This window comes from Balearica regulorum, chromosome 3, assembly GCF_011004875.1.
Source record: "Balearica regulorum gibbericeps isolate bBalReg1 chromosome 3, bBalReg1.pri, whole genome shotgun sequence".
NCBI lineage: Eukaryota > Metazoa > Chordata > Aves > Gruiformes > Gruidae > Balearica > Balearica regulorum.
In genome coordinates this window covers 51,961,933-51,974,236 of record NC_046186.1, presented here as the reverse complement: position 1 = coordinate 51,974,236, position 12,304 = coordinate 51,961,933, and the positions used below count along the sequence as shown (strand labels likewise).

The following is a 12,304-nucleotide window of genomic DNA, read 5'->3' as shown; positions in this document are numbered from 1 at the left end:
AATGTGCCATTACAGGCAATCCCTAATGGCCTGTACAAGCAAGACTGAGTTCAAAACTAGCACTCTGGGGTTTTTTTAATCTTTTGAGTGATAAACTTTCCAATCTACATGTGAATTTATATAAAATTGTGTTAAAATATGTAATATTTAAGTTGGATGCAATTTATTTATATAAGAAAATGCATATATCTGAAAACATCATTAGTTAAGTGGGTTTATGTCTCGTCCTATAAAACATCTTCCCATCTGAAGGGTACTAGAGAAACAGTTCTTGAGATTGTATGCAGATGGTTTACAGAGGTCATTTTATTCGTTAGCTTAAAAGAGAATAGTAAGATTAACTCAATAAATGATGAAATGTTGTATTCAGTTGCAATACAAATAGGGGCATTTGCAGTAGTAATGTAATAGCCCACTAAAATTTGCTTAAGTAGGAAGTGAGGGAGGCAATGCACTACTTGGGCAAGGAAGAACCCAAAGCAACTGTCCTTCATCACAAGTGGTAGCTGCGAACATAGTTGTGGCAACTTGCTGCTTCCAAACAGTATACTTGTTTCTGTTCAGAACAGGCTTAAAAGAGCAAGCAAATTCCTGACATAGTGACTACCGTTTTACGTATTACCTAAGCAGTTCTTTACAAGTTTCTCATTCATGTTTGCGTCTATCATGGCATCCATCTGCATAATGTCTTGCATTGCATAAAATCTACAAGTGTTTTCCATTTTGAATTATGTGAAAACAGTTTTCAAATATGAATGTAAATTACTACTTTTGTAAGATTTTCCTTCATTTTAAGTAATCAGTATTGTTTTGCAATATGCTAGGACCAGGATAGTTTAGCTGCAAGAATTAATGTGAAAATCTGTTAATTTTTTAAACATTTATTCTATGACTGTATAAACCATTACATAATTCCTTTTTATTTCAAAGCTTAGATGGAGCTATTCATAATTTTGGAACCTCAATTGGCAATCATTGTATGTTGTGCAGAGCAGCAAGTGGTCATAACTCTTTTTGACACTGATTCTGCTGCTGGAAGGAACTGCAGGCTTGCTTCACAATTTGTCCATAAATTGTTCCATGTAGCTTTAGGTTTGTACTACTGGTAGAATAGGCTTCTAAAATGAGTAAATTTACTATTTCCACTCCTGATGATCATTTCCTGTCTCCAAACCCAAGAATCATTCGACATTAACAGCAAATAGCAGAATTCACCCAAAACGTAAATTGCTAGTTCTTTTACTTTCTCTAGAATGCTAGAAATCAAAAACTTACTTTAGAATCTTTGGCTTTAGTCACAAATTGTATCAAAACCATTCCTTCGCAGGTAGAAGTAGGTAGTAAAAGAGGTTTTTTGCAACTTTTGCTGGCTGGTGCAAAAGCCCAAATTGTAATGAAGAGATAGCCATGCTAAGTAAGAAGATTCAAATACTTTTCCCTTTATTTTTTCACAAAAAGTTAGTGTCCATGGTAGAAGTGTGGAGAAGCTCTTTTCTGGAGCTGTTCTCAGAGTAGTTAGTTACTTCAAAGTAAGCTGTCATCTACCTTTGGCTGGAACACATAAGCTAGGAAGACACTTTCACAATAAAGACCGAAGCTTCATTTGTAATGTCTGTGATACAACTTTAACTTCAGATTCAGGGAAAGGGTATTCTTCTATATCCAACAGTCAGGAAATATTGGCATTTTTCGATGTGTTTAAGGATACAAAAGTACAGAGCTCCTGTTCATAAGCCGTGGCCCCTGTCAACACACTGGAGGGAAGGGATTCCATCTGAGGGATCTTGAGAGGTGGGCCCGTGCGAACCGCATGAAGTTCAGCAAGGCCACGTGCAAGGTCCTGCACGTGGGTCGGTGCAATCCCAAGCACAACTATAGACTGGGCGAGGAATGGATTGAAAGCAGCCCTGAGGAGAAGGACTTGGGGGTGTTGGTGGATGAGAAGCTCAACATGACCTGGTAATGTGCGCTTGCAGCCCAGAAAGCCAACTGTGTCCTGGGTTGCATCAAAAGAAGTGTGACCAGCAGGTTGAGGGATGTGACTCCCCGCACTCTGCTCTTGTGAGACCCCACCTGGAGTACTGCATCCAGCTCTGGGGTCCCCAACATAAGGAGGACAGGGACCTATTGGAAGGAGTCCAGAGGAGGGCCACAAAGACGATCAAAGGGCTGGAGCACCTCTCCTGTGAAGACAGGCTAAGAGAGTTGGAGTTGTTCAGCCTGGAGAAAAGAAGGCTCCAAGGAGTCCTTATACCTTCCAGTACCTGAAAGGGACCTACAAGAAAGCTGGAGAGGGACTGTTTACAAGGGCATGTAGTGACAGGACAAGGGGTAACAGCCTTAAGCTGAAGGAGGGTAGATTTAGATTAGATGTTAGAAAGAAATTCTTTACTGTGAGGGTGGTGAGGCACTGGAACAAGTTGCCCAGAGAAGCTGTGGATGCCCCCTCCCTGGAAATGTTCAAAGCCAGGCTGGATGGGGCTTTGGGCAACCTGGTCTAGTGGAGGGCGTCCCTGCCCATGGAAGGGAGTGTGGAACTAGGTGATCTTTGAGGTCCCTTCCAATGCAAACCATTCTATGATATGATACTTCTCCCATCAACTAAGGTCTACAAGCCTGTGTCCTGTTGGTGGGGCTGGGCATAGACTGTGATACAGGACCCTCAGCCTGTTGTCCAGTCTTCTACCTCCTGACAGCTGCCCTTTTGTTGTTCAATTCTATTGAATGCTGCCTGCTGGAACTCAAAACCCCTTGACTGATCTGCACTGAAAGAAGCAACTATTCTTCCCAGTGAAGCTTCCTTTCTTTTTTTTTTTTTTTTTTTTGCAATAAACATAACAGATATCTGATGTTACTTTGGCCAGTCTCTTTCTGCCCAGCCCAAGAAAAGCATTCTTCATGATCATGACTTCTGGTTTGAATAGTGCCTACTCATAATGCACGCGATACAGGCTCCTCTGAGCTATCTCCTGCCTGTGCTTTGACTTTGAAGCCACCTAGTCAACTCTTCTCTGAGCCTGATTGGAAGATGGGCGGTGACTGTGTCAGAAGACAATTCTGCCTTTTTGTCATACCTGAGCCAGTCAAATTTTCCACCTGGCATGAGATACAGCATAAAATGAGTTATTCTTGTGTATCTTATAGAAAGAAGGTTATCCTAAAGGAAGAGGTATTTAAATGAAACTGGTAGATATGGCTGCTTTTCTCCATGTTTCAGTTTTGACAGCTCTCACTCAACTGTGAATTGTAACTTTCCCAATAGTCACCATTTAGGATCAGAAGTGTCCTCTGGTTATTATAAACGACACTGCAGTGTGTGTGATACATTGTTACTTGTAAAACATTCATGTAGCCTAGTAGCAAATTCTGTTCTATTTCATAAAGGAAAATAGTACAACAAAGTTTGGGGACAGGACTGTATTTCATTGCACGTCTGTCTTGTGCTAGGCGCTAGGTTTCAGTTTATGCTCAATACAGCCTGATTCCATCAATAAAACACGATTAGACCTAGATTTTGTTCTTCATTTTTAGTCTGAAATAATATAACTATGTAAAATAATGCTTTCTCTATGAAAATACTCTTTCTAAAATTTTTTTTCAGTTGAATGTTACTGAAAATCCGAAGTGATTGTCTGTTTTAAATATTGTCTTCTAGTCCAGATGCTGCTTTCATAGAAACCCATTGTGCCTGCTTCTTTTTTAAACTTGATATGATTAGAATGAAATCCTGATTATACTCTGTTTATGGAAAATATTTTCTTACATAATATGAAGCTCATTTTCCTTTTTCCCCCACCTCTCTAGATATGATCCAGACATTTTGTTAGGCTATGAAGTCCAGATGCATTCCTGGGGTTATCTCTTACAGAGGGCTGCTGCACTGAACGTTGATTTATGCCATATGATTTCTCGTGTGCCAGGTAAGATACTCTATAGGGTTTCAGTTCAGTTCCAATAGAAACAAGTTGAAATCTATGAATAAATTAAAAAAATAAATGCAGAGTATTTCTTCAGATGCTCCTCTTTTTGTTGTTGTTGCTGTTGTGTTGTTATACGTATAATCACACACACACACACAAAATTGAAATACCAATGAGATTCTGGTTTTCAGGGTTTTCTGAATTTTTAAATTCCTTGTGTATTCCACTTCTGGGTATGTTGGGTATCCGTGAACCTAGACTCATTTTCAGGAGTCAGGTGTGTTAAGTTTTCACTTCTTGGACATTCTTCTGCTACCAAACCTGCTCTTGCTTCTCCTTGGTTTCAGTCACATGTATATGTCATTCAGGGTACCTACCATAATCATTATTCGCAGTTTCTCTGGCTGGGATATGAGGGCGTAAAGATGCTCCTGAGCAGCACTCGTCCTGGTCAGCAGCTATGTAATAAAATCCTTGCTTTAAATAGCCCTTCTTGTACTGTTGGCAAATTTTACTGGCCCAAGCGCTGATGCTTTCCTCCAACATTCAGAGAAAGATCTGTTTGGGTTTTTTTCTTGAAAACACGGGGAAGGTTATCCAGGAGAGTGGTAAGCCTAGCATCTATACTTAGCCAATCAATAGAAGCTATCATTCTGAAGAATGCAGTTAGTGAACAGCTAAAAGAATAATGGTAAGTGTTGCAGTCAAAGGCTTCTTAAACCTCCAAAGATCGCACAGGTTTACTGCTCACTATAGAAGTATGGCTGAACAATCTCTTCAGTTTGGGACAGGTAACTACTGTGTCTCTGCTTTTGTTCTCAAAGGCTGAGTCACAGCCCTTGTCTTGGAGGACAGCTATGTCTGCACTGGGGTGGATGCAGAATCAACAGTTAAATCAGCAAAGCTCTCAGTATTACCCGTCTTCATGACATAAGCTGTTTAAGTTACTGGAATTGGGATACACATGAAGAGTTCCTCAAAGAAGAAAGGTTACTTCTCTGGGAACTGTGTGGTTCTTAATGATGATGTCCCTATGTATTTCACAGCCGAGCTTCTTTACCTACAACTATGAAGTCCCACACAGCATGGGCTCAGTTGTGGTGAAGGAAAACAGGGTTGTAGCCCTTAACATCTTTGGACATAAAGTTCAAGTGGGCATGCAGGTCATAGGCACGATCTCCACAACACTGGTATTCATAGTACAGATATTCTTGTGCCAGGTGGTAGATGCACACCCAGAAGTGGAATACGTAACACTTACAATGTTTCTAAGAATTAGTGTTATTGTAAGGTAAGTAATTACTCTTTTTTGACTGAACTGCAGGAGAAAGATAAGGAAATGTTCACACTGATGAGCTCCTCCCAAAAATGTCACGCCATAGGTGTGAGCTTGCATGCATGACCATAAACATACAAGTGTTGTGTTCTCTGTTGCTTTATGGCCTCCTTGTCCATGGTTTTGAACCCACCTATGTTCCTCTTGCTTTTCCAACCCCTGTGCTTCATATTTCCCTCCCTTCTTCACATGCTATATTTTCAGAACAGGAAGTGCTCCTTCAAGCCGTATGCTCTTCTTTCCTCCTATTGAAATAAGGATGGAAGGTACTTTTTCCTTCCCTTTCCTGTGGGTTCAACTTAAAAAGGAAGCTGGACTTCTCTCTGGTTTTGCTTTATTGGCTGAGTCTGGTGCTGCCTCTGCCATTTACAAGTGAACTATTCATAAGTCATTAGGACACACCACAAGAGAAGTGAGTACTGTGCCTGTGCGTAGTGGCATTTTTTGTGTGTGCACTGTGGCCTCCCATTTCATCCTTTGCATCGCAGCTCCAAGTTAGGGAGTGGGTGATAGAGTACGAGAGGAGACTTCTTTTTATTTCATCTCGCACACTTGAAAGGTAGGAAGAATGTCCAGTTCTGCTTCTTAATAACTTAGTTTCCAAAGAGGCTTACATGGTTCTGATGACATATCCCCCCCACTAGTTGTAGAGTACTACAGGGTTTTGTAATTTTGCAATGCTCATCACACACAGGGCAGTGGTTCTCTTGTGACCGCAGTATACTTAGTTGCCTGTCTTTGCCAGCAAGACAGGAAGCGAACTTAAGAAACGTAGGGAATCTCCTAAGTAAGTCAGAAGAGAACTAGGATGACACTGTGGAAAGTAGAACCAACTGATAGTTTCTGCTTCCAATTAAAAAAAACAGCGGGGGGGGTGTGTCTGTATAAGTTCCTCACTTTGCAGGAGATCCAGCATGGGGAAATGAAGAAAAGCAGAAGAAAAACTGTTGCTGCTTGTGGGTTTTTCCATCTAAACATGAAAAGAGAAATTGATATTTTTCCTCCTTAAAAATCTGAAACAATAAAGAGGTTAAAAAGATGGTATGCATTTTGATAAAGTGTATGAAAAGTTTGCTAAATTTTGTCAAGGGCCTGTGATTTATTGATAAGGTCAGTAAATGACAAATTGGTTTTCTTATCCATGTTTTTATTGATATGATACACATTTGAAAGATCAACATACAAAGTTAGTCTGTATTATGTTGATTTACAGCAGTTCTGCAGAATTTCAGGCAATTTTTACTTCTGTCTTCAAGGGAAAATGTGCTTCGTGGCTGGCTAAGGAACTGGTTGCTTAGTTCCAATTGTTACTGCAAAGCATTGTGTATCCACACTCCTATACGCTCTGTCCAAAATGTTCTGCTTTTTATTAGTAGGGTACTGTACAGGGCTATCTAATAAATGAGTAGTGGCAGAGCACACAACCAATAGTTGAAAAATGGGTATGGGTTTAGAATTGTGGGGTAATTGCCTCAAAGTGCTTTCTCTTCTGTTAAACTAATAAGAAGGAACAAGACTAGAAGATCAAATAATACAGTGTGTTTTCATATTGAATTTTAAACTGTGTTGTACATTTTAAAAGACACTTGTGTAAACTCAGGAAAGAATACCAAAACTATAGCCCTAGGTTGACAGGAAAAAAAGACAGTTTCAAGAAACATATACCAAAAAGACTGTCCTCTCTTGTGTTGTAGTATTTCAAAGCATGAAAAAACCCAAGGATGGCAAAAGAGGATCTCTCTCTTGTACTTACACAAAGTTTCAGAGTGCTACTTCTGCCTCTGCATTTGTTCCTTCCTATTTCCTTCTCTCTCCGTTTGTGCTATCCAGAACTCATGTCTACCTGCTCCCACTGTAGTGGGTTTGCTTTTACTGTATTAAAGGCGCTGAGTTTTCTCTCCCGTGATCTGGTTCCAACTGTGTAAGGTCATTACAAGTAAAGCCTTAAGTTATAAACTCTTTAGGGCAAAAATCAGCTTGCTTTTTTTTTTTTATTTTTAATGTTGTGCACTAATGCACGTGAAGCTAGCTCTTAAGTAACATTCAGTATTGCTTAGCCAGTGTATTCACTATGGAGAATATATTGCCATGGACACCATTTCAGTGAAACTGAAGTAAGAGTTACCTTCGGAGGGATGTGCAAGAGCAGAAAAACCTGGAGGAGTTTTATTTAGAGTTTTTGTGGAAGACCGGTAAATAAACAATCTTGTGCAATCAGTCTTTAGGAATTCTTATTTTCTAGAGAGCTCAAATTGGAAGAGGGATAGCTTGATCTGGTGTTGACTGTCCTATAACTTGTCTAAATGTATTCTCTTTTTAATGTCTTTAGATGAAAAGAAAGAGAACAGATTTGCGGCTGAGCTGGATGAATATGGATCAGATACAATGAGTGAAATAAATATTGTTGGGCGAATTATCTTAAATATTTGGAGAATGATGAGAAATGAGGTAAAGTTTTTAAAAGAGTCATGTATTTGACATACTGTTCTTTTAATTATTGTAGACTTTGAAAATTTCATGTAACTTACATAACTTTTTGTTCTTTATTTGTACACCTTTGCAAATAGACCTATCTGCCACTTTGTGAAAATGGGTTCTGCATATCAGTAAAATGTAAAATACTGAAGCCTTTATCTTTCAGCAGTGTTTCTTAATAATACTCCTTTTCACTTCTTTGTGGGTTTTGAGAACAACTTACCTATTTGAGCAATTTGTCTATTACGGTGCTTTTACTAAATTAAATACTTGAACTTATTTTAAGCTGTCAGATTTACTCATTTTACTCAGTTTATGACCTTACTTTTAATACTCAAATGGTTCTTTACAAATCTTGTTCTGACCAAATTCAGACCTGATCTTTGTGATCTACTTAAGTCCTCATATTCTTTTCAATTGATGAGAGACATTCTTTCCTAACTTGTAAATAGCTAGGGACTTCTAAATATAAATGTTTACCTTTTCCACAAAGAATACTAATAAAAAGTTAATAAATTAGTTGTTACAGTTTTTTAAAAGTAAAGATTTCTTTGACTATGAAAGACATTATGTGTGTTATCACGCCCTCTGTTTTTCTAGGTGAATCTAATGAATTACACTTTTGAAAACGTGGGCTTTCATGTTCTTCATCAACGTTTTCCTTTATTTACTTTCCGAGTGCTGTCTGATTGGTTTGATAATAAGGCAGATGTCTACAGGTAACAATCTGTTAATGCATTTTGTTTATTCTTTTTAAGACCACATTCATAACATTGGATAGGTATAAGATAAAGTCAGCATAGGAAGAAGTAATCGATTTAGCTTAGGTACTAGAACATTCTATATGCAGCAACATGAGATTATTTGCTCTGCTGTTCTGGTGTGTTCTGTTGTGCAGTTGTACCCTCAATATTTCATTTTTGTGTATTTTTCTGTTTAAAGTACACAAAAACAAAACAATTTTTCAGTTACAGTTTCAACAGACGTACTATTTTGAAGTTCTCTAATGTCTTTATTTTGTATATACTATTCATCAGAAGGACATTTAATGAACTGTCAGGTTTCTGTTTTACTTCACAGTGCATGTCAACCAAGCTAGGCTTAAATATAGTACAGAACTGTGCAAGATGTTAAGACAGTAACTATAGCTGCTTAAAAATACCTTAATATGACACATATCACACTAAGCATCACTCTTCCTTGGAGTGATTTGGTGTTGTGTGATATGAACAATTCATAAAATTGAGTACTGATGTGAATGTCATTTGTGACACATATATAATTTCTGGAAAAGTTAAATACTTTTTCACTAGGTGGAAACTTGGTTTAGTGCTGAAATTATAAATTTATGTTCAACTGAGACAGGTATTCTTAATACAGAAGGATGTTTCCACAAAAGTCCACTCAGTTAAAAAAACTATGTAAACAGATGAAGAGAAACTTGAGTTTCTGTTTCAGTAATCCTTTAGGGCAGTAAGGAAAACAGGATATAGTATGTCGTTGAGATATGCCTTAACAGTAGTTTGCTGTAACACATTCTGTGTGTATCTTTAGAATGCGTAATTGTATGTTTATGTGCGACACATTTTTGAAGAGCCAAATGAAAATGTCCCAGGAAAAAAATTATTTGCTGGTTTGTAACAAGCTATCATAAAAATACATTTTTCTTAGTAGAAAGATCAGCAGTCTCCTGATTTGTTTATAATGAGGCATTCACCTTCCATCCACAGGTGGAAAATGGTTGATCATTATGTTACCCGGGTCCGTGGGAATCTCCAGTTGTTAGACAAACTGGATTTGATTGACAGAACAAGTGAAATGGCGAGACTTTTTGGCATTCAGTTCTTACATGTATTAACAAGAGGCTCCCAGGTAAGAGATAGTTTTCCTTATACTTCACGAAAGGAAAATAGTCTTTAGAGAATGTTTTAGTTCTTCAGTATCTTTTCAGTCAGTATATGTGTTTTCCTAAGGTCACAGAAGACTAGTTTGCATAACATGAAATTGAAACGTAAAGGAAGGCAATTCAAAAGCAGTAATAATGCATTGAATGGTTAGTCTCAGAGGTTAAAAATAGCTGTTAAAAATAGAGTGCCCCAAATGTGATCACACCAGCGAGTCTCTTCTACTGACTTTGGGAGCACTAAGTTTTCCTTCTGAGTTGGTATTTTTCACGCTTAGATGAGTCTGAAAATGAATGCTTTTTTAAAACATTAAGAAATATAATTGAGCATGTTTTAGAAAGATGAGATTATTTTCTTCCAGGGCAGACAAAACTGCATTGAATATGTTCTAAGTGACATTTCCTGTCAAGTAGACCTCTGGGTGAGATTCAGTGATAAGACAAAAAGGGCTCTGGCTTTATTCGGAGTATGTGTCATGCAAGATGTGTGGTTCTGTTATTTTGATACTAGCATCAGAGAGAAAAGGGAGCAGGACAGAGTGAGATTTACACTACTCTTCCTTTGAAACCCCAGCAGCCTCCAGTAATACCAAAGGCTTTCCTTGCCCAGGTTCTGAGTGACTAGAGTAACGAGACTGTTTCCGTGGCTTCACATGAGCCATGAACAGCACCTGAAATGACAGACTACTCTCTCTCACGTGTGTCTGCTCTTCTATTGTCATCTTCTTTCCTACCATAATTCTTCTTTCCTACCATGTTTCTGCTTTCTGTTTTAATAGACATTTAGCTGAGCTGACCAGGATTGATTACTTTCCCAACTTCTGTGGACAAAAAGACATCTTAAAAACTAATGTCCTAAGCAGACCAGCATTGGCTTAAGTCAGCCAGAAACGGGAGTGCCAGAAGCTGCGGTTCCTTAACAATTCAACCCAATTTAAAAATGTTGACACCATTTTTACTTTGACTGGAGTTGCCTGTATCATCTCATGACCCAGTGCAGGTTCTTGTCAGTCTTGCTGGTACTGGCCCTATATTTTGGGGGCAGCCTGCACTGGCAGCAGAACCATGGTGGCATTCAATAGGTATTTGCCAGCTTAGCTCCTGATCTGGTTTACCATGTTATCAGAAAAGTACTGCTGTTAGAGCAAGGGAAGAGAAACACAGAGTTAGGGACAAGGAGGGTAGGACTGGCATACTGCCAATGTAGATACGCTTAAACTGTTATGATTGCAGCCCGCAAAGACTGTTCCGCCTGTCATTTTCTCAAATGGCTGCGAGTGGGAGTGAGCAACAGAAACATGCTACATTTTCAATCCTGACTGTTCTTTTCTCTTCCCTTCTGTGCACGTATGTTTTGTTTGCATTGAAGCTTTCTATATGACAAAAATGGCAGTTGCAACAATTCCCAGTCACCTCAAATAATTATTTTTTTTTTACTCAGAAGAATCATGAGTACATTTATGAAGACACTCTTTTTCTCCTTAGCTGAAAAAGATGTTGTAATGAAATAGTACTAAGAATAGATTTCAGATATTTTAAATTATTTTTTCCATATTTTTGTACCTATTAAGTTTTACAAGACCTTTTTTAAAGGTGATTATTTTTTATTTTATTAAGCTATCTTGAATAGCTTAATGACCAGCAGGTCGAGGGAGGTGATCCTGCCCCTCTACTCCGCTCTTGTGAGACCCCACCTGGAGTACTGCGTCCAGCTCTGGGGTCCCCAGTTCAAGACAGACATGGAGCTGTTGGAGGGAGTCCAGAGGAGGGTCACGAAGCCGATCGGAGGGCTGGAGCACCTCTCCTATGAGGACAGGCTGAGAGAGTTGGGGTTGTTCAGCCTGGAGAAAAGAAGGCTCCGGGGAGATCTAATTGCGGCTTACCAGTTTCTGAAGGGGCCTACAGGAAAGCTGGAGAGGGACTGTTTATCAGGGAGTGTAGTGACAGGACAAGGGGTAATGGGTTCAAGCTGAAGGAGGGTCAGTTTAGATTAGGTGTTAGAAAGAAATTCTTTACTGTGAGGGTGGTGAGGCACTGGAACAGGTTGCCCAGAGAGGTTGTGGAGGCCCCATCCCTGGAAGTGTTTAAGGCCAGGTTGGATGAGGCTTTGGGCAACGTGGTCTAGTGGAGGGTGTCCCTGCCCACAGCAGGGGGGTTGGAACTAGATGATCTTTGAGGTCCCTTCCATAAAAGACTAAACAAATCTAACAGGAGATGGTCATAGGCATATAGATTATTAGTCAGATGATTGAAGAACTTGCTGAAAACTAGGAAAAAAACACCCTAGCTCTTGCCAGATCCAGTTCCTGACCACTTCATCACACATCTGGTCTCATCACTGGACACAAATTAGTGTGCGATTAGTGCAAGGCAACTTTCAAACCCCAACCTGTTTGTAAGGTGGCAGTGTCTTATTAAAGCTGTTGGTTCTGTAAGCTCATTTATAACATCAGAGTTAAAAAAAGTATGCCTAACCCATTCAGTACAATGATCGAATATGTAGCGCGTCAGGCAGAGGGCGTTTGCATAGTGATTTAGTTGCTTACAAAGCACAGGATTTTAGGATTATATAGGATTGTTCTTTGATATTTTGGGATTTTCAGTCCTTTGCGACCCATGTATGTAATTTTCAGCTGTTCTGTTTTTTACTGTGGATGGACACAGTGAATA

General features: G+C 39.1%; 1 protein-coding gene and 1 long non-coding RNA gene across 2 annotated transcripts in view; one reads left to right on the top strand and one right to left on the bottom strand.

The window, feature by feature from the left end:
* Window positions 1-12,304, bottom strand: part of LOC142600977 (uncharacterized) — a 523,379-nt gene that overhangs the window by 226,493 nt on the left and 284,582 nt on the right. The gene's annotated exons all lie outside the window — the stretch shown is intronic.
* The window catches only part of REV3L (REV3 like, DNA directed polymerase zeta catalytic subunit), a 125,012-nt gene that overhangs the window by 98,653 nt on the left and 14,055 nt on the right, over window positions 1-12,304 (top strand). Inside the window, exons 19-22 of the mRNA XM_075747903.1 lie at window positions 3,805-3,920; window positions 7,586-7,704; window positions 8,332-8,450; window positions 9,462-9,603. Coding sequence (XP_075604018.1) covers window positions 3,805-3,920; window positions 7,586-7,704; window positions 8,332-8,450; window positions 9,462-9,603 — 496 coding nt within the window. The remainder of the gene's footprint in view (window positions 1-3,804; window positions 3,921-7,585; window positions 7,705-8,331; window positions 8,451-9,461; window positions 9,604-12,304) is intronic.